This window comes from Salvia miltiorrhiza, chromosome 5, assembly GCF_028751815.1.
Source record: "Salvia miltiorrhiza cultivar Shanhuang (shh) chromosome 5, IMPLAD_Smil_shh, whole genome shotgun sequence".
In the NCBI taxonomy this organism is placed as follows: domain Eukaryota; kingdom Viridiplantae; phylum Streptophyta; class Magnoliopsida; order Lamiales; family Lamiaceae; genus Salvia; species Salvia miltiorrhiza.
Genome location: NC_080391.1, coordinates 4757271 through 4780098, shown reverse-complemented (window position 1 = coordinate 4780098; position 22828 = coordinate 4757271). Strand labels below are relative to the sequence as shown.

Below are 22828 nucleotides of genomic sequence, written 5' to 3'. Positions count from 1 at the left end.
GTATGATAAGAATTAAGTAAAAATAGCTTGAATAATAGAAATAATGAAGAGCCTTGAGATATCTCAAAATTACAATCCATCAAAAATAAATAAAAAAATAATTTTACTATTTTTATTTATCAAAATTAATTCTCCAAAATAAACACACCTTAAATATCTATCAGTATCACGCCTTGCCAGAAGAACTTCACACAAAATACAGAAGAAAAAAAAATTACTTATAAACTATCCACGTTTGAGATACACAAAATACAAAAAAAAAGTAAACACACCTTAAATATCTATCAGTGATCTCAATTCTTATAAACTATCCACGTTTGATTTGAGATACTGGAACGTCCCTCTCTACTCGACATAAAACAGTTTCTCATACAACTTTTTCTATTATTAGATTCTCTAAAATATTAATGCATTCGTCTATCCTAATAATACAACCAAAGACTATATTATACTAGGATCTGACAAGTTCCCGGAAAGCCGTAACGGCGGCTGCTACTTGTATCTGAGTAACACGTATGCGAACCAATTTCAGATGATTGTAATGACGTGTGTAAATACACACACATATAAATATATACACAAAAGTTGATTACGATTAAAATTGTAATTTTAAAATAAAAATTAAAAATATTACTTAAAGTTACTGCATTCCTTGTGAAATTAATTATACTTTAGTCGTTAAACGTGATCTGTTAAGTTAATTTATTTTGTATGTAGTGAATAGTGATCGTAAATCGATAAAAATATAAATATTTTAATGATGTATATATACGAAATTGGAATCCCATGCATTATCGAAACCAAGATTAAGTAATACTACAAGCTCACACACACACACACACCGATTACATAAGAAATTAATCTCCTCCTAGTACCCCTAGCTAACCGAAAGAGTTATTTCATCTGTTGGATGTTTGCATATATATTCTTATGATGAATATATGCATAATGTGTAGTAGAAAGATAGCAATATATTACTTGGAAGACTTGTTTCTAATTTTGCCCCATTTTCTCATGTGAATCTGCAGCATGGATGTGGCGGCGAGGAACTGCACGCACTGCATGGGCGTCAGCACATCCAGCACCCCCTTCATGGTCTTGAGCCTCACGCAGTCCGCCATCTTCATCACCTTCTCCAGCCCCGCCGCCAGCCCCTTGAGCGCCACCTCCGCCAGCCCATCCACCTGCGCCGCCGCCCCCGCGTCGCCGCTCCTCCTGGCCAGGCCGTGGAGGCGCGCCAGCTCCACCATCTTGCGGTCCGCCACGGCCACCTGCTGGCGCTCCATCTCCATCTCCACCCTCTCCTCCTCGGCCTTGATCCGCAGCCGCAGCGCCTCGATCCCCCTCACCTGCTCCTCGCTCAGCCCGGCCAGGCTCGCCCCGCTCTCGGACCGCGCCTCCTTCAGCGACTCCACCAGCCGGAACGCCATCGACGGCTTCCACCCGGTCACCCACAGATACGCGTTCTCCAGCGGGCTCAGCCACTCCGGCACGAAAAAGGCCAGCGCGTCTTGCTGGGCCCAGGCCCATTTCACTTTGTAGTACTCCTTGTGGTGGGCCGTCAGCTTCCTCACAATGGGCTCGAATTCCGCCTCGCTCGAATGCTGCGGCGGCGCCACCAGCAGCAGCCGGAGATGCCCCTCCAGCTGCCTTATCCACCGCTCGTAGAATTCCGAGAACTTCATTTCCGATTCCAGTTGCGATGTATCCATATCGTGTAGTAATTAAGACGCACACAATCTGTTTCTCTCTACATGTATATATATATATAGGATATTAATGGAGAGAGAGAGGGAGTGGAGTAGCAGCAGGTGAGTTGTTAGGGGGAGAGAGTGACCAGATGTAGGGAGAGGGGTGAGGCCACGCCGCGACGAGGTAGCGGAATGCGTGGCCTTTCCTTGGGGGCCATAACCTTTGATCACGTGAACGTGTTGTGCGCCCGCGATTGCATTGCTACATGGAATTCAATGCACCGTAACCGTAGACTACTGCGATGATCGCAATGTTACAGTAGACGTGCATGTAGACGAGTATACCTGCCCCTTGTAAACTATACGCGTCGCCATGACGGGAATTGGGTCCCACCTCGAGACTATTGTACGATGTTCCTGGTCTCACTCTCCAGATACCCACCAATGCAATGCTTCTCAGTTTCAGGTGTACATTATTATCTACGCTACTACTATTATTGTACGATGTTCCTGGTCTCATTTTTCTTTTCATCCACCATGCTCTATTTTGATTCGAGCAAACAAAATTACATCCTTCCTTCACCAAAAATATGATATTTTTACTAATTTTAACGGTCATTAAAAAGATGATATTCTCTCTGTCTCATTACAAATATCTCATTATTTTCTTACACAAAAATTAAAAAATATGTAGAAAATAGATAAAAGTAGTTTGTGGAAATTGTTTAAATATTAGGTATAGAAAGAGAATATATATTACCAAAAAAAGAATGAAATATTTGTAAAGGGGCATCCCATTATAAAAGGTGAGACATTTGTAATGAAACAGAGGGAGTACTTTCTTTTTTAGAACATGATCCCATATTTTTTTCTTAAATTTTATTCTTATAAACACTTCTTATTTTTATTCCTATTGTCCCCAATGGGACACCAAGCGGTACGACTTCCTATGTGTGAACAGTGAGGTCCTAGGTTCAAACCCCACTGCTCTCCCTCTCCAACTCCCCCAAGTAAAATAAAAATAAAAATAAACACTTGTTATTTACAAAAAAATCACTTCAAATTCAATATCAACCGCACATTTCATAAAATGCAGGGACCCTATCTCCACTTACATAAAAATTGTCACCAATTTTATTAAAACATGTGTCCATAAAAAATGATAGTATATTTTGTATGGAGGGAGTATTTTTTTCATAAAACATTTTGAACTTTTTTTTTATCACTTTTGTCATATAATTATTTTTTTCTTAATAATTATGTCGAATGAGGAGAAAGTATTAATCTTTTCACATACAACCACCATTGCACACTGAAAATCCAATAAACTCCTGTTCAATGCGTTGCTAGATCGGAATCAACGAAACCTTCTTATAATTTCGTTTTATTTTCCCTCCTTAACTTTTGTAAAACATTTTAAATGAAATCATTTCTTCACTTTCAATACTCTCAATTATTTTTGATTGAAACTTGTGTCATTTACTCATTTTATTCTTTTTTATTTTATAATTATTTTTATGGACGAAATAAGTACTACTTTTATAGTTTTCTTTTCAATTTTCGAAACATGAATTTGTTTTTCAGTTAAAATTTTGTATTATATGAATATCGGGCAAAATTATCCCCAACATCATTGCTCAATTACATGTGAAGTTATTTTTAAATATATACTAACAAATTATAAGAAAATTAAAGATGATAAAAGTTATAGGATCAGTTGTAGATAAGTGATGATGCCATATAATTTGTGATTTTCTTATTGTTATTTACTTATTTATGGAAAAAGATAGATATGGGCTGGGCCTATTTGTAATCTTCTCTGTCCGTAGCCCAGCATAAAATGGCCCACTAAGATTTCTGTTGACGGGCGAAGCCCTTGACTCCAGTCAAGCCATACCATTTGGGGACAGTATTGAATTCTAGGGGTTTTTCTCAGAATCTGGATCTCTCAATTATACAATCTTGTTTCGGCCTAGGTGAGTAATGATGATTGATTTAATGTTATTGTTATTTCGGAGTTTTCTGGCTAAACCTATCGATGAATTTGATTGCATAATTTCTCAGAATCTGATTATCGGATTTGCGATCTTCTTTGGATTGGACTACAATATCTCTACTTTTCAACGGATTGAGTTATTTTTCCCCTTTATCGATGTAACTGATCGCAATCGTAAGATGTTTCTGTCTCAAAAGTTGTTTTTTTTTAATCGTTGGTGTGATATGCTTTCTCTGTGTCGATTCAATGGCTCTTTGCGTTCGATTACCAGTAATACCACATTACTGTTTTAATGGTGATTTTAAGCCTTTCTGTTTTATGTTTGCATTAATTTTTTCCGTACGTTTATCAGATTCAGTTCTTCGTGTTGATAATAAATGGAGGATAGTTCTGTTTGCTGTACATCCGGAAATTCGAAAGCTATGTGTTATGGTAGTGCTTCCTCTGGAGATGATGATAGAGTAGAGGGGTTGGTGGGTCAGCTGAGGATCAATGATGGGAACAGAGCAGACACAACAGATTGTGTAGAGAGGTATTACATTAACGAGGAAGATGAAGAGGAAGAAGATGAAGATGATTTATCCGAAGAAGCATTATTGGCTCAAATGGGGTATGTAAAATCCGACCCCAGCATAGATAATGAGGAAGAGGTGGATTTGTCAGAGGATTCAGTATTGATAAAGGATGAAGCACACAAACACAAACCTATTAATATACCAACAGCTGAATTGAATCTGGTTTCGGCCCTTAGAGGAAGTCGCGAGAAAGAGGGAAGGCCGGCAGAGGAATGCCGGGTTTCATGGGCGCCAGACGTATACGACCCTCCTTGTACATCTGATGATCATTTTGCAGTGAGCAAGAATGAGAGACACAGGAGCGAGCAGAAGGGCAAGGGGAGGAACAGGCAAAAGGCGGGTGGAAGCGAAGGAGGCGGCGCAAAGGCAGCTGGAGGAAGTAAAAATAAGAAAAAGGCTGAGAAGAAACATAAGAAGCACGGCCATAAGTATTCTGATCCTGGTTAGTTTCGACGTAGTTTAGATGTGCTCAAAGTTGCTATCTTTGGAGTTAGATGTAAATAAGCATTGTAAATTTTGTTAGAAATCAGCATGTTTTCCTCTCACTTGTCAACACTTCGTTAAATGAGAACAACCTTGATTTTCATCTTAAACTTGCAGTAAATCAGCTTGAAAAGTCTTATGCTTATTTGATCTTTGTTAATTTTCGTTGATTAATTTGTTTTGGTGAAGTGCTAAACATGCTGCTTATTCTTTTCTTTGTAAGCTTCATCTCTGTCGATTACATTTGAGAGTCACACGATCAACCTACAACTCTCTAATCGCATACACTACAAACGAAGGTTTGCTGAATTTTCCTTGTGTATATGTATTGATAGTGTTATTTATGTGAGGTCCATTTTTATAATGTAGCAGTTGGTAATTTTCCTTGGTTTTAGGCGAATAATTTCGATATGCTGTGTTTTTATAGTAAATTTTATTACTGCGATACGGCCTGCTGCATCGCCAATTAGATGTGGTGAAGGCAACAGCTTCTTGTCACAATCAAACAATAAGTTAGGTGCCAGAATCTTCACAAATTATCTTTTACATGTCACATTCTACAAACAAGTTTCCAACATTGTAATTCACAAAAAAAAATCCTAGCATAAGAGGCACATTTCACAAACTCCCCATCCCATATACTTTCTACAAGCTCGAATTTTTCCTTAACCAAATACACTACATTTTAATGTAACGTAGCACAAAATCTTTGAAGCAAAAACCCAAGTAAACAACTCCTAATCTTCAAGTAATGCTAAAAAAACAGATCAGCTAGAACAAGCACATGGTCGACATGAAGAGAAATTGCAGATAATCCACAATCATCTCTACCAATTCAAGGTTTCAAGTACAAGATCCTATTGTTGTGCAAAATCTCACCTAAATGGTTCTCATAGATTTAGGAATGAAGTTAAAGCAGGCCCCTACCCTCAATGCTATGGTTCTTTCATTATGAGAAATCTGGTAGCGACGTAGTTAAGACCTAACTAACATGTTTCCTGTTATAATCAAAGTAGGTATAAATACTTGTCATCAAAGTTTTATATCTAATAGCTCGATGCAAATGAGACTTCTCCCATCCAACATAAGAAACTCAACAATTTGAACATCTTAGTTACAAGCAAAGGATTTTACTCAGACGAAACAAGAACCGGATCGAATATCTTCTTGACACAGATAGATACAAACAAGTCTTGCAGAAGGAAGAGTTTTATCACTATAATCCAAAGCACCAAACTCCTCATAATGCAATACAAAGGAAACTATCTTAAAAGGACGAATATTCCCAAGAACTTCAATGGCTCAGAAAGAATAAACAAAAAATAGAACCTCAAAAAGTACCAAGATAGTGCCACAAATCTTTCAACAAATGACAATGTAGTATTAATCAATTACAAGGAAATTGTGTGGGGTTTCTTTAGGCTCATAAATCATGAGGATAGCATTATCGAAGGATTTAACAATTAAACTGTGTATTCGTTCTCTAGAGGATTTTACAGGACCTATTTCATCACAGAAGGGATGAGTTTACATTTGAGCTTCATCTAACTATAAGATTGCAGGGGTTATCCAAGAACTCGAAAAGAAAACATAGCAATTGCAGTCACAAATTGTTAGAAAGGAAGGAGGATATTTCAGTGCTATATTTACCCTTGTGTGTCTACGTATTCGTCGCCGGAAACCAATTCAGGAGAAGAATCCGCAGCAATTTCCATGGGGAGGCTCAGCAGTCCAGGCCTCAATTCTTTGTTACAGAAATCCTCATATTCTAATCTGTCACCTCCCTTTCTCATCACTTCAACCACTCTCAACGACGGTGTTAGTTCAAATATCTCGGCTGCAATCGTCAATGGCCCCTTTACACCATTCCTCAATCCCTCAAGACTCACCCTGCAATCCTTCTTCCTCACTGTGAAGCTCACAACCTTGGCGATTTCCTCCAGCTTGGATATGATGGTCGAAACCGGCGCCGCCGTTACAAACCGTGCCCCGCTATTTGCGCCTTCCTCAAACAACCCTGACAGATCAAAACCGCGCGAGAAAGAGATTATGTCAAACGCATTCAAGCTAGCGGGCTTCCTTCTGATCTCCAACTCCGAGTCCGATTCAGACAGCGATTGCTGGGAGAGGCAATCTTCGAACAAATCTTCATCATCAACGTTACACAGCTTGTCATTCTCGATGTAGAATTTCACATGCTTGAACCCCTTCTTGAACCATCTGTTATTCATAATCTCCGGAATCGTGATCCTGGTCTCGGGGTTGGCATCGAGCATACGACTCACCAATCGAATCAATTCGGGAGAAAACCACCGCGGACACCTGAAATCCCCTTTGTAAATCCTCTTATACATAGCCATCACATTTTGATCGTGGAACGGCAAGTATCCCGACATCAAAACAAAGAGCACAACGCCGCAGCTCCATAAATCAACCTTCTCCCCGTTATACCCTTTCCTCGCCAGCACCTCCGGCGCCACGTAGGCCGGCGTCCCGCAGAATGTGTGAAACAGGCCGTCCTGCTTGATCTGCTCCGAGATCGCGCTCAATCCGAAATCCGACACCTTAAGATTTCCTTCCTCATCGAGCAATATATTCTCCGGCTTCAAATCGCGGTGGTAGACGCCGCGAGCGTGACAGAAGGACACCGCGGAAATCAGCTGCTGGAAGTACTTCCTGGCGAGATCCTCCTTGAGCCTCCCCTTGGCCACCTTACTGAAAAGCTCGCCGCCCCTCACGTATTCCATGACGAAGTAAATCTTCGTCTTGGTGGCCATCACCTCGAACAATTGCACAATGTTGGGGTGGCGGACCCGCCGCAGGATCGAGATCTCGCGCTTGACGTGCGCCGTCAGCCCCACCTTGAGGATCTTCTCCTTGTCGATCACCTTGATCGCGACATTCTCGTTGCTCTTCACATTCCGGGCGTGGTACACCTTCGCGAATGTCCCGTGCCCTAGGAGCTTCCCGACCTCGTACCGCCCCAATAGGAGGCCCTTTATCTCCTGTTTCACGGCGGCATTCGTCCCTCCGGCCGCCGCAGCTGCCATGGAACGCGCTCTCCCCGATTACAGAATGAGATTTTTCCTCTACCAGATTTTCCGGGGCCGCTTATTATAGGCGAAAGGTGGCGATTACATATATGCCATTTCCGTGTAACTGTGTTTTTATGCCCTCACATTTTTTGAGGTCTACAAAAAAGTTTGAATCTCAATTTATGTATTTTTAGGTAAGTTTGAATCTCAATTTAATTCCCGATTTAATTAATTTTGACGGCGTTTTCACGTTGTGCAACCAGAAATCTTTTGAAAAAGGAATAAAATTAATTTTTGTATTGTATATAAACGAATTTCGGAAGTAATTTTGAAGTTATTGATGCCGCCCTACAGCTGGACGGCGTTGATTGCAACGGCTATCTCCGGTGCAATAATCCTGTGCGACGCGAGCATGAACAGATGCGGGGTGCGGACCAATCAATGTGATGACGCGTGGTGCATAGATAAGTGGAGATGGAGAATGTGGGTTGGGGGTAGATGGCAATATTCACCTACAAATGAGGAAAGTTTGTTATTTTGAGAGGATTGGATGATGACTCATCAGTATGCTGACGTGTGGTTTGTGACACTGCGATTTATAAATCACGCGTGTCACACTGCAGTTTTTTCCCTTATTTGAACGAAATATATCTAGACAAAAAAATAGTTAGACTTATTTAAAATTTTCCGTCCACATAATTTCGAACGAAGTTTTGCCATAACATTCCTTTAATTTGAAATCTATATTAAATTGATTTAGTTACAAAATCATGAATAGTTATCGATTGAGTTGTCCATAGACATCACAATCTACACTTTTTCTTCTATATATGAATATACATGAAGTAATATTTTTCTGAAAAAAATCCTAACAAGACAACATTTTTAACACATTTTCCTTCTATAATAGATAATAGAAAGAAAAAAGAGGGAATTATTTTTGTCGAATGCACATTTGTTTGAAACAATTATGAAACAACTATTTTTATGTGTTTGAGCTAGCATAGAACCTTTGATTATATATCATGCGGAAAGTTTGATTGTTGTGAATATTGTATCAAAGCCACTTCGTTCATTTCAACGAGCATATTAGTATTCATAATATTAATCACTATTCATTCTGTTAGCACTAAACATTACTACATGTTTGCCCTTTCTTGAACGAATGTGATGATCTATTGATACGTTTTCTTAACATTCTCCTAATTGTTATTCTAAATCAATAATTAATTTGTATGATAATCGGGGTCAACAGACGAACGCATGTTCGAGTCCTGCCTATGAATTTGAAGTTCAAAATAAAAAGGATTCAATTGATTTTATTGTTTTCTCCACACTATGATATTTTTGTATTTTTTATTGTTTTTTTAAGTACAAAAATACAATAAAAAATTATTAAAAAATAAATAAACTCAAAAGTGGGGAAAACAATAAGATTAACTAATCCCCTTTAAAGTATTTAATCATTTTTTGTTCGGACATATTTTGTCCAAATTAAATAGAACTACTCTTTTGATAACCCGTCATATCTTGTATTTATATATAAATTAATAATGATTTTTGTGAAAAATAATCAACACGAAAATTTAAATGAGGAAAATCCATATATAGTATATATTTGTTCTAACAAAAGAAAAAAGTACAAATCCTTATAAAAATATATAAATATTATTCACATTTTGCAGTAATATATTTAATCATGTAACAGTTTTATAACTCAAGATTAAAAATCGTGTAATTATAATAATATAATGAATAATATTACACAATTAGTCTTTTAAACCTTTGTGTAATTATATAATAATAATGTTAAGAGTTTAAGCAAATTATGAAATTATATAATAATTCGACCAAAAACTTTGTATTCATATATATAAGCAGTGTAAATTGTTTATTTTTATTGAGAAACTTTAATTAAGAAATATGTAAATAAGAATTAATATTTGTTTTAATAATATCCGAAACGATAAATAATTTTTTTTTCAAGCCATGATTGGAATTTGGAAGATGAGACGTAGAGTCAGAACATTCAAATTATCTACGCAAAGAACTTAAATTTTTCTAAACAGATATCTGTAATTTTCAAACAAGTAAAACTTAAATTTCAATTGGTCGGTGTTCATTAGTCATATCTCAAACAAATTGGGAACTTTGTATAATTGATAAAATATACTTCATTCGTTCTTAAAATATATTTTTTTTCTTTTTTCATTTGTCTCAAAATATTTTTTTTTAAATTCTATTAACTTGTGGGAATCATCAAATACATAACTAACTTTTATTAAAATTCGTGTCGTCTCTCCCTCCCATTAGAGTAATATATTTCAGAAACATAAGAAGAGTTAAAATTATAATTTATCCAATCTCGTCTTTGAGTAAAATATAAATAAAATAAAATTAATTTAAACAGTAACAATAATCGAAAGTCTTGATTCCAAAACTCCGATCTATTTAAATAAGTAAAGATTGGTCTTATTAATTGTAGAGATTAAAATTCATCTTCAAAAGTAAATGAATGAATCATAATAGGTCGATAGTAAACTAAACTAGATGGATTTTTTTGACGATTTAAATCTTCGATTATCAAATATATTCGATTATCAAATATTGTAGCTGCTATTTTTCCCCTATGTATACTTTGAATACTATATTAATTTTCCAAAAAGGCAAATGATGTGTCCCCAAGGGGACACCAAGCGGTGCGATCTCCTGTGTGTGAACAGTGAGGTATCGGGTTCAAACCCCCACTGCTCCCCCCTCCCCAACTCCCCCAAGTCTAGGGATGTCAATCGGGCCAACCCATTCGGTTTCGAGTTATTTTCGGTTCGGGCTAGTCGGTTTTTTTATTTTTCGGGCTAAAATTTTTCGACCCTAACACTAACCCACTCGGTTTCAGGCTAGCCCGTTCGGGCCCACAAATTTACGATTTTTTTATATGTATAATTTTTTTGTATGGATAATCATATTATTGTAATTAAAATATGTCGTGCCTTATGTTATTATCAAATTAAAAAATAAAATATTAAAGTTTAAAAATCAATTATTAAGAAAGTGTTCGGTTAATCGGACCAACCCACTCGGTTTTCGGGCCAATCCTATCGGGCTCGGGCTATTTTTCGGTTCGGGCCATTCGAGCTAAATTTTTTTCGGGCTAAAAATTTTCAGCCCTAACCCACCTTTTTTATCGGTCTATTCGGGTCGATCCGTCAGTGTCGAGCTTTTTTGACATCCCTATCCAAGTCAAAAAAAAAAAGGCAAATGATGTGAGAATTAGTAGAGATAATCGTGAAATTAATGGGTCCTCGAAAAACAAAAAAAAATGTGAAATTGATGGATAAGGTGATGTACGTGGAGTGAGTAGTTTTAGATGAGGAGAGAGGTGAAAGGTCGTGCTAATGGACGGTGCTGATACGCATGCCCGTTATTTGTCAAGTGCACTCCATCTAATAAATAAGAAATTTAGGGGTGTCGGTAGCAAAAATTATTTCCACATGGGCAGGTTAGCCATTTATTAAGTAGGACACGTATTTATGAGGTATTTATTTTGCATGATTGATTATATGCGTGATTGAGTATTTTTATCCATAATAATACTTCCTCCGTCCCAATAAGCTTGTCCCGTTACTTTTCGGAACGGTAATTAAGGAGTGTTAAATTAGAGGAATAAAAGTGATGATCCACCTAATTTGATTAGTAAAACTAAATTCTGTAAATTAAAGGCAACAACAAAAATGCAACAAATTTCAATAACAAATTTCAACAAAATCTTCATCCTCCTCAACAAATTTCAACAATTTCTTCTGCAAAATTTTCATCATCTTCGTTAAGCAAGAATAGAAAATGCAACAAAATTCTGCAAATTTCAAATTTCAACAAAATCTTCATCCTCCTTAACAAATTTCAAGAATTCCTTCTACAAATTTTTCATCACCTTTGTTAAGCAAAAATAGAAAATGTCTGCCGGCAGAAGTAGAAGGAGAGAGAGATCAGTCGACGACAGTAGCTCGGTGCTCCTGTTAGTCCGGCGAGAAGAGAAAGAGAGAGACCGGTGGCGGCTATCAGTCGTTGTCGCTAGAAATTGAAGGGAGTAGAGAGAAACTTTAGATCTAGGTTTAGAGAGAAAGAGAGAAACTTTATAGAGAAATTGAAGGGAGACCGGAGCCCGCACACTTCTCTAGCGTTGAATCCGCCGCTAAAAGAAGGGGAGCGGCGCCGTCTCTACTGCTATTGTCCAGCCGAGGTCAGAGGGTATCCCAGTGGTGGTAGTGGCGTCGTTCTTAAGAGTTGAGAGAGAGACGGAAATTGGGAATCTAGATTTGAGAGAGATGAGCTGGAGAAAGAGAAGGGAAGGGCAATGGTGGCGGCGCTGCAGCTGCGATCACCGGAGATCAGAAGGGTGACGGCGTGTGCTTGTGTGTGGGCGTGCTCTGTGTGTGAGAAATAGAGAGGGTGAGAGTGTCGAGCGAGATGAAGGAGAGAAGGAATGATGTTTAGTGGATTAATTAGGATGGTGTTTAATTAACTAATCAAGCCCTAAATTTTTCCTAAAAAGGAAATGGGACAAGATTATTGGGACGAAGGGAGTAGAATTTTTTTTTCAATCCCACTTTTTCCATGCGATAAGAATCAAGCAAAACTAGCTTTCCTGATAAAAATAATCAAGGACCTTGGGATATCCCAAAGTTTCAATCAATCAGAGTAAACAAGGGATTAACCTTACTATTTTTATCTATCAAAGATAATCCTCCCAAAATAAACTCTTTCTTAGAGATGTAAATCGAACCAATCTCTCGATTTATTGGATTGCCGACTATACGAATTGCAGGTTATTCTAGAATGATTCAGTCATGGAGAGGCGACTCTCGAACACAAATTTAAGAGCGAGAGAGGGTGGAGTGACTTGGAGACTGGAGTTAAGATTTATTTTTTTTAATATTTTGTAAATGCAAAATTGATTACGTTTTAGTTGAATTGGTACCATGTTAATTAATACGTAAATTTTAATTTTGACTAATATTTAATTATGAAAAAATTGCAATTATATTTAAGTTTGTGCATCTTTTTTTGATTATTTTTAAAATTAGCGAGAAAAATCTAAATGACCCAAAGTTCATGTATTTAGATGTTAATAATTAATCTTTAAAATATTAAGTGTCTTTATGAATTTTGGACCACAAAATATTACTTTCTTTGTTTACGAAAAATTTATCACAATTTTTTTTCCGTTTCCTCCATAAAATAATTGTCACTTTCATTTATAATTGTATATAGTTCACACAATTCTATTTATATTTAAAGTAAAACTTTTATTCTATTAACAATTTTATTTATATTTTATTAAAATTTGTATCGCAGAGAATGCGATCAATTTTATATGCAGAGGGAATAATTGTTTCTATGTGAAGACCCTCCTCCTCACAAGCGGGCCTTGCCTCCAATTTGAATGTCAAATGAGAGCCCAAAGGAGGCTTGTTTTTCAAGACGAAGAGGCCCATCTCAAATTCTCAAATATAGTTTTTTTTGCGATATCAAATGTGATTTCTTTCAAAAAAAACTTATATTCATGCGGCTTCTATTTGTCCCATTCGGGGTTCTATAAAGGGTTAATTATATAAAAAAATTTATTTAAAAAAATACGTAATACATTAATTTTTAATTTTATATTAAAATTATATATATATATATATAGATGTATATATTTTTTTATTTCGCCCATTTTATAGCAAAACTTAGGGTTGAAGTGGCCTCACTAAAAAACATATATATTTTCTATTTCGGTCATTTTATAGCAAAACTTATGGTTGAAGCGGCCTTACTAAAACGACGTCGATTTGAAAAATAAAAAAATAGATTAGATAACATCATATCAGATGATCACTTTAGCACTAAGTTTGCCAGGTGGGATAGCAATAGGATAAATAAAAATATATTAATTCATTAATTATATAATTATATGTAATTAATCTTAAAATAAAAATATATTCAAATGCAGTTTAACCCGTCCCCCATATTATGAAATAAAAATATATTAAAAGTAGTTCAACAAATAAATACTAGTATTTTTCATAAAAAAAAATGTAGTTTAACCCGTCCCCCATCTTTAACATAAAATGCTAATAATTGTATTTGAATTCAAATTTATATATGATAGTAGTATTAATTTTTTTGATTTCCATACTTCTTAGAGCATCTATATGATATAGGTGAGGCTCATCGTCTCGCTCGAACCAACCTTGACAATGAGCCTCCTGATGCAGACGGGGAAGCTCAAATCGTAACGTAATGGCATAAGCCTGGCTCATGAAGCGAAATGTGAGGCGCATGTTACACACACGTCAAACTTAAAAAATGAAAATTGAAAAAAATGTTTTATGTCTATTAACAGCTTTTTTTTCATCAATAAACAATACTACTCCCCTACATCATTTTATCTCTAATTCATCTTCATTCTCATTCACTCTTTCATTTTCTCACGTAGCAAAATAGCTTCGTTTTACTCTTCTTCTTCGTCCGACGGGAAAATTGAGAAAATTGTGGAAATATATAGTTGTTAATATGCAAATGGTTTTTTATGTGTGATTTTTTTAATTGATATATTTTTCTTATTTATGTTATTAATGTAATTTTATTGTATTTCAATTATTTTAATTTTGGAATAAAAATTAAATCAAAACTTAAAGCTAATTTATATTAGTCAACATAATGAGTCAAATCAATGCAACAAGTGATTCACAAATAAACCCGAACATGGATAAATTAATTAGAGGCTCAACCAAATAATGATGCTCTTATATATCAATAATAATAGCCTACACGCTGTTTAATTATCAAGGAAAATTATGGTAAAATCCATGCTACTTTTGGAACATTCTTCTCAGTGGTAGATTGCAGATATATACGACGAGGTGATATTTTGGTATAACATGTACATAAAATACAAAAATGGTGCATTTCGATAATATGCAGGATATTTTTATCCGTAAATACATATGAACCTACCCAAATGTCATTCGTCGGCACATATTTGTTCATCAGAATCAAATACAAAAAAGTAATTATTGACAATCTATTTTGCTGTTCTCAAACATAACATTTGATATCACCGAAAATTATACTCAAACCCCTTTTTTTAGTCTTACACTTATTATGTATGGAGGGAATATATATATATATATATATATATATTTATTCAATAGTCTTGTTCATTGTTTATTTCAATATTTAAAAAAAATTAAAATAAAGTATTTTGACGGAAAACTAAATTCTAGTACACTTTGGATGGCTGGACAGTAAAATCCCAGCTGTCATTCTTTTTGGAGATTTTGCTTGGATTATGTGGGATTAGGTAAAGTCATAAGCTATCAAACCCCCCAAAAAATGCTTTAAGTCCGATTTATTTATTTAATTAATCTTAAGATAAGAAGAATTAAGGCGATAATCACGTATCAGAGCAGATGGATGGCCAACCCAAAATTCAGATACCAGTTGTGGAGTAAGTCGCCTGCTAGTGTCCAAATCCACTTTAAATTCATGGCCCATCATAAAACAATTATATGAAAATGTATATGAAAATTGAAAAGTCAGACATTAGTTACATCAAATTGAGATCGAAGCCTCTAGGAAAATAATGATCGGGTTGAAACTTCCAAAAATAGTGCACTCAAATTCATCATTAAATAAAGTGCTGGTTTTATAAATTAGCACGTCTGGTTTTACTTCAAACATCAATATTGTGTTAAAAGATTAGGACAGCTTATGCAGCAATGTTCCAACTGTGTTTAGGTCAGAATTTGCATAATTAAGCCTAATTGATGTGAGTTGCTTACATGTGAATATACAGTATTTCTTTGACTTGGGAAAGTGGAGAGTTAAGATTTGAATCCTAAATCTCGCTATTTACATATAAGAGTTCACATTGTCTGAATGTCTTTTCGAAGACATGTAAGTATTACTTACAAATGAATATTATACTATACGGCTCGTAAACACGACACACGTAATTTTATTTGTCGATAACTAAATGTTCCCTAAGAACTAACAACAAACTTATTAAGGAAACACAAAAGATTTGTGTAATTAATCTTCCAATTGACTACTTTATTTAACTAATCTTTTACTATCACAATGATCTCTTAGAGCATTTCCAATGTAATGCTCTAAAAAAGACTCTAAGGAGATAGTCCCCACTTTAGAGCTTATGCTCTGCAATGTAATTGGCTCTATAAGGGGCTCTAATTTCTCTATTTCCTTTTATTCCAATTTAACTATTCAATTTTTAAATACAACTTCATTAAAATTAAATTTCGACATTACATTAACTAAAATGAAATATAATACTTAAAATAAAATACAATGATTAAAATTAAAATTACAATAATTTTATTATTGCTCGATCGGACCAAAACGAGCATAAATGTATTCATTCAAATTTGAGTTGAGGCGAATGTGAAGGTCGCGATTGCAAATGGAGGATTGTCGAGCCAAATACTATCGAAATTCCGGCGAAGCTCTGGTGCAAGGACAAGATACAGCTAAGCTACTTGAATTTTAAAGTTCAAGATCGAATCGTTGCACAATTTTAAAATTCAAATATTTTTTAAATGGGCGCGTACACTGTACGTGCCCTTATATTATGTGATGTCTCTCGCACTCAACTCCTCTCGTCGGCCTCGCTTTGAACCGCCTCCCCCCTGCATTGGATCAGATGTTCTTAACTACATATATATTGTTTTCCTCCACAATAATAAAGCATACTATTTGATATGTTGCTTGATCTATGCATGTTGTTATGTTGGTACGAGATCATTCGTTATACTCCTTATTACTATCCTTTTATGTTTTCAAATCATTAATGTGCTTTATATACGTAACGTTATTATGTTTAATGACATTTCAGATATATATACGGCATAAATTAATTACAGTACTGGAGCGGGGAAAAATGCAACATGAAGTAAAGAAACCAAAGTAGCAAATCCAATTGTGGCTTGGGTGGGCAACTCAACTCCTAATGTTTATTTCTTTCTTTGACTATCGGTCAAATCAATTCCTTTAACCTTTGTCCCATATTAATTAATATGCATGATGGGCACGGTACATACAATACAATATAGCTACTATTTTATCATAATTTCCCATATGGCATAATTCAGTAGACAGGGATATGATCATAAACATAGAGTCAACGAGTAAAAAGAAACGTTGACAATCATACCTTAATCATATTCACACCCACCAAATCCACTTATAACAATTTTTTCATGGTAAGATATACTAGTAATTGATAAAATAATTTATTTTAACTAAATATTTGATTTATATAAGTAGATTCATAATTGGTAATTCGATCTGTATCTATGATTATAGTTGGTCCAATACGAAGGTGTGGAAGATCCCTATTCCAAACAAAGTCAAGCTTACCGCATGGAGAATTTTGAAGAACAGAATTCCGACGTGTGACAATCTCTCGAGAAGAAATGTGATGTTGTGTGAAGTCGAGGTGGGATGTAATGCCTGTTTTCATCGGCAGGAATCCACGAATCACTTGTTGATCCACTGTCCAAAGACCTCAAAGGTATGGGAAGCAATCTTTCAATGGCTCGGAGTTAGCATGGTGCAGCCATATGACGTGTCCTCGCACTTTCAGTTCTTTACTAGTTTGAGTGGCCGGAAAAGAAATAAGAAGCTCTTGATGGCTCTTTGGTGTTGTACTACTTGGCTTATTTGGAAAATGCGTAATGAGAGTAGATTTGAGAACAAAATATGGGAGAGTGCAAACTTGTTTGGAGAAATCAAAGCTAGAGTGTGGAGTTGGGGTAGAATTTTTGGTTTTGTTAATGATGGAGTTGGGATTCATAGGTGGATGTCGAATGAGGAATCACCGATGATTTTGTAATCTTCTTGGTACTACTGGTGCCTTTTCGTTCTATAATATTTACTTTCCTTATCAAAAAAAAAAAAAAAAAAAAAAAAAAAAAAAAAAAAAAAAAAAAAAAAAAAGTTGGTCCAATACAATTAGTGGAAGTGGAGAATTCAACAAACAACTAATTGATAGTAGAGGTGGTCTTGGGTACACTCGAGTGTACTGTACAATCGGGTTACACTTCACTTAAACTTTGACCCGCACTCTAATTTAAATCCATATTTTGATCCAACCCATATAAATAATACTCCCTCCGTTTTTTTTAAGTGTTCCATGGAAAAAAAGTACATATATCAAAAAAGTTGGAGTATTACTTTTGTGCCCATATTTATTATTTTTAAAGTGTAATAAATTTATTCTCAAATTTTGAAATATGACACTTAAAAAGGGGTAAAGTAGGAACTTTATCATTTTTTATTATCAAATTTTGAAATAGGACACTTAAAAAGGAACAATAAATTTATTTTAATAGGACACTTAAAAAAAACAGAGGAAGTACAGTACTACTTTGAATACGGATCAATCAAATTGTACGGTACACCCAGGTGTACTTAAGATTTTGTGTTGATTATTAGTATGAAAACCAAGTGTATTTAATTTGAAGAATAAGCATAGAGAATCTGTGTCCACTAAACAGTGTTGTTTAGCTAGTGGTTCTGTTTTGGTCTTCTCCATGTTTGTAAGTTGAGTAGTTGACGAGTCCAAACTCACAAAGAAGCAGACCACCACTCCACCACCACCGCCTTCAATAACTACATAATGTGACAGTAGCTCAGATCTCTCTTTCTCTCTCTGCATCCATGAAATGAAAACCATGCTCAGATTCATGCTCCTCATCTCTCTCCTCTCTCTATCCGAATCATCACCGTGCAGCAACACCTCAGACCGCGCCCTGCTCGCCAAGGCATTCGCCTCCGTTTCCGGCTTCGAACCTTCCTGGTTCTTCAACACCAGCTGCTCCGTCTCCCAAATCAACCTCTCCTCCAGAAACCTCACCGGCGCTATCTCATGGAAACACCTCACAAACATCACGCACCTGCGCGCCTTAGATCTCTCCGCCAATCGTCTCACCGGCTCCGTCCCGCCTTCTCTTTGGCTTCTCCCCAACTTAGCCGAAATCAACCTCTCCAACAACCGCCTCGGCGGCGCCGCCGGACTTCCTAAACCGGCCTCGCTCAGCTCTTCGCCGCTTCGGAAGATCGATCTCTCCTTTAATAGGTTTAGAAACTTCACTTATCTCTCCAATTTTCCTAATCTCACCTCTCTCAATCTCTCCGGTAATGATTTTCGAGTTGCGCTTCCCCTTTGGTTCACCAACCTAACTAATCTTCAATCTCTCGACATATCCGGCTGCAATATTTCGGGGAATTTAAGCCCGATTTCTGGTCTTAAATCCTTGAAACACTTGGATATTTCGATCAATCGTTTTACCGGTAATTTCCCGGCCGATATTCCGTCTTTAGTTAATCTGAGTTTCTTCAACATCTCGTTCAATAATGTGTCGGGTTTTCTGGACTCAAAATACGTCCACAAATTCGGCAGTTCCGCTTTCATTCACGCCGGCAATCTCACCACTCGAAACAAAACCGCCGCCGCCACCACCACCACCGCCACCGCCCCCGACTTGCATATAAAACCTAACCCGCCCACTCTCCGCCATAAGCCGCCGCCTCAAAACCAAGAAATAGACCTCAGCCCCGCGAAGAAACCCAGACCGAGATCGAAAACTCGGAAAACCATAATCCTGGGCGCGTCGCTAGGTTCATCCATCGCCGCCGTGGCCGTGGCCGTCCTGGCATATTACAGGTGCAGGAATAGGAGCAGAGCGAGGCAGAGCAAATGGTCAATCTCCACGCCGATCCAGACCCCGTTCAGGATGGAGAAATCGGGCCCGTTTTCGTTCGAAACAGAGTCCGGGTCGTCGTGGGTAGCCGACATCAAAGAGCCGACGTCGGCCGCCGTGGTTATGTTCGAGAAGCCATTGATGAACCTGACGTTCAAGGACCTCATCGCTGCCACGTCACACTTCGGCAAAGAATCCCTCCTCGCAGAAGGAAGGTGCGGGCCCCTCTACCGCGCCGTGCTGCCCGGCGATATCCACGTGGCAATCAAGGTTCTCGAAAATGCCAGGAGCCTCAGTCGCGATGACGCTGCCGCCATGTTTGAAGACTTCTCGAGGCTCAAACACCCTAATCTGCTGCCTGTCTCTGGCTACTGCATTGCAGGTACGAGTATCTCTGCCTAATTGCCTTATTTTGCCTCAATTAGTAGTGTTTTATTTCTCATTTTTTGTATTATTATCATCCGTGTGCGTCAGTAATTAATTTGACGTATTCTTGAGCTACCACATTTAATGAATTCACGTGAGATTTGGGCGCTGAGAAAATGCCAATACATATATTCTTGCAGTCGTGAGATCAGATATGATTAGATTTTCGTGATTGTGAGCTTTGAAACTAGCGCTAGATTCATTTTTGGACTGCTGTAAAATTTTCTACTCACCGCTTCGGACTTCGTGTGGACTATATAGATAGAAAGTCAAATTGTGATTTTGGGATTTGAATTAAGACTTTCACTCTTTCAGGTGATTAATATATGTTGGTTTATACCATGTGGTTTTAGTGTTTATTTTGAAGTTAAAAGATATTTTGACATATCCTATTCATGTAACATTGGACGGTTGGAACATGAAAGTGGAATGCGAATTTAATGAGGTAGATGGGTTTAATTCCGTTGTGCGCAGGTAAAGAAAAGTTGGTGTTGTACGAGTTCATGGCCAACGGCGATCTCCACCGTTGGCTGCACGAGCTCCCAACGGGGGCGCCCAACGTGGAGGACTGGAGCGGCGACACGTGGGAAATCCAGAGTGGGGCCGGGGATGGGCCCCAGCACACCTCGCCCGAGAAGATGGAGTGGCACACGCGCCACCGGATCGCCGTCGGGGTGGCGCGTGGGCTCGCCTACCTCCACCACGCCCGGTCGAAGCCCGTCGTGCACGGGCATCTAGTGCCGTCCAACATCCTGCTGGCCGACGACCTCGAGCCGCGGATCACCGACTTCGCGGCGAGCCAGGACCAGGTCGCGGGGTCCACCGAGGATGACGTGTACAGCTTCGGCGTGGTGCTGGTGGAGCTGTTGACCGGTCAACGGGGCTCGTGCCATGCCGTGGATTGGGTGAGGAGGCTGGTGAAGGACGGGGAAGGGGCGAACGCGCTCGACTCGCGGCTGAGAGGCTGCGGCGACTCGGTGAGTCAGATGGTGGAGTGCCTCCGAGTCGGGTACTTGTGCACGGCGGAGGCGCCGGAGAAGAGGCCCACCATGCAGCAAGTTTTGGGCTTGCTCAAAGATATACATCCTACTCCCTTGGAAATTACTTGACATAAAAAATTGAGGCGTTTAATTTTTTAGATTTGAATTACTACGTTTAAATCTATATAATTAAACTCTCCTATTATTGAGCGTGACTTCGAATCAATGAATTGGTGTAGTATATCATGTAAGCGCTTAATAGGATTTCTTGAAATGTACAATCATTTTGTGGAAAATCAGCGCTTTCAATTTTTTTGGCTTGTAAATTACTAGCATATTTTATGGCACTTCACATCTCATAGATGCTACACAGTCGTACACTAAAATTAGAAGAAGAAGAAAATATTGTTTAGACTTTACTTTGTATAGTACTCATTTGAGGGACGTAGAATAATTCATGGTGAGGACTATATATCTTCTTTATTTTGAGTTTGCTATTTTGATCATACTATTTGATTTGATGATAGAACTATTATATAATGATCCATATAAAATACCAATAATATGATAATTTCAAAATAATTTTCTAACAAGTTCTTTTGATTGGTGGCTTGGCTCCTCTTGCGTCCACCATTGATATTGATTTATTGAACTTGTTTTATTTTTCTTAATTGATTTCAGCTCTTGAATTAACATTCTTTTTCAACAATTTTAATTTATGTGTTAGGTCTAATTTAAGTGTTAAAGTTTAGGTATCAAAAATTGTCTCAACGAAAGGATATTTTGGTTCATTTATTTTCTTACGTGCAAGTTGGTATATAGTTTTGATTGTTTAGTTATTGAAAATTTATCTCAAATTCATTATAATCTGTGAATTTGAAATTCATGATATCCTTTTTAAAAAACCATAATTTGTTTACATACAATACAAGTTGTATTTGAATAATTTGATGAAATAAAAGGGCAAAAATGGGATTTCACGGTTCTATTATATGAGTTATCAGTCATCAGTGGTCTCTTTGCGTATGTATGTATGTATGAGGCTGGTTTAACATCAGGTACTCTTTTGCATTCTTTTCTGTCTTTATTAATTTCTTTTCCTTTGTTTGCTTGCTCTTTTTGTTGTTGTTTGTTTACATATATATGTAGCTTTAATCCTTTAAATTTATAGTATTCCCTGCATTTATTCAAAGCTACACAAAAGCAAATATTCCACTGCGTACACTAAAGTGCATAACGACAATCTTTAGCAAAGAGTTTGATCTAAATAAGTTATACTTATGTTGGATGGGGCCATTTTTTATTGTTTGTTTTTATAGTTGAAGAAAATGGACCATATTTCGTTGTTCCTAGTTTTGCTCTTTTCTTACTAGTGCGATGCAAAATTTGAGATGCTATTATTTGGTCTTGTACAAAATTTTAACCACAAAACGAGATATATATGCGGTGGAATTGTCGTTTGCTTGGAACCACTATTTTATGTTTACATCTACACATATAAATAGTAGGTGTATATAAATTTATTATCTAGCCCCCTCAAAAAAAATAAAAATAAAAAAAGTATTGTCTAGCATAATGGTTGAATAAGTACTGAATCTTTCATGAGCGCACATTCATCTTCTATAATTTTTTTTTACAATTTTCATTATATATTTTAATAAATACAAATATGTTGGTGTTGATGTATACATCTAAGTTAATATTTATAGCTCCTCCGAAAAATAAGAGAAGTGAAACTACAACCTCAAATGTAATTTAGGAAATAAGTAATGCAGCAGGTCTATAATTTTTACAATTAAAAAATAATACAGTTCTGTTTCTGCAAATTCTTGCATTTTTGTTTGTTATAATCAAAAGAATTAATCGAAGAACCTTTC

General features: G+C 36.9%; 5 protein-coding genes across 8 annotated transcripts in view; 2 read left to right on the top strand and 3 right to left on the bottom strand.

Annotated features, from left to right (window-relative positions):
* Nucleotides 1–22828, bottom strand: part of LOC130985259 (uncharacterized) — a 920555-nt gene that overhangs the window by 40561 nt on the left and 857166 nt on the right. The gene's annotated exons all lie outside the window — the stretch shown is intronic.
* Nucleotides 768–1960, bottom strand: LOC130985323 (protein DOG1-like 4). Its single transcript, XM_057908251.1, has one exon. It carries the CDS (start codon nt 1710–1712, stop codon nt 975–977), a length of 738 nt encoding a protein of 245 aa, XP_057764234.1. The 5' UTR covers nt 1713–1960; the 3' UTR covers nt 768–974.
* LOC130985308 (uncharacterized) lies at nt 3530–8336 on the top strand. 3 transcript variants are annotated; one of them, XM_057908223.1, is made up of 5 exons: nt 3530–3667; nt 3756–3861; nt 4040–4704; nt 4969–5044; nt 8135–8336. In XM_057908223.1, exons 3-5 carry the CDS (start codon nt 4065–4067, stop codon nt 8319–8321), a joined length of 903 nt encoding a protein of 300 aa, XP_057764206.1. In that variant the 5' UTR covers nt 3530–3667; nt 3756–3861; nt 4040–4064; the 3' UTR covers nt 8322–8336. The 3 variants fall into 3 exon arrangements, 2 of the variants coding, with proteins under 2 accessions (XP_057764206.1, XP_057764207.1); XM_057908224.1 differs by lacking the exon at nt 3756–3861 and having other exon boundaries at nt 3553–3667; XR_009088946.1 differs by lacking the exons at nt 3756–3861; nt 8135–8336 and adding an exon at nt 5556–5598 and having other exon boundaries at nt 3554–3667; nt 4969–5262.
* LOC130985265 (CBL-interacting serine/threonine-protein kinase 12-like) lies at nt 6106–8098 on the bottom strand. The gene has a single exon (XM_057908144.1). It carries the CDS (start codon nt 7793–7795, stop codon nt 6392–6394), a length of 1404 nt encoding a protein of 467 aa, XP_057764127.1. The 5' UTR covers nt 7796–8098; the 3' UTR covers nt 6106–6391.
* On the top strand, nt 18259–21315 carry LOC130985245 (calmodulin-binding receptor kinase CaMRLK). Its single transcript, XM_057908099.1, has 2 exons — nt 18259–19927; nt 20446–21315. Exons 1-2 carry the CDS (start codon nt 18508–18510, stop codon nt 21078–21080), a joined length of 2055 nt encoding a protein of 684 aa, XP_057764082.1. The 5' UTR covers nt 18259–18507; the 3' UTR covers nt 21081–21315.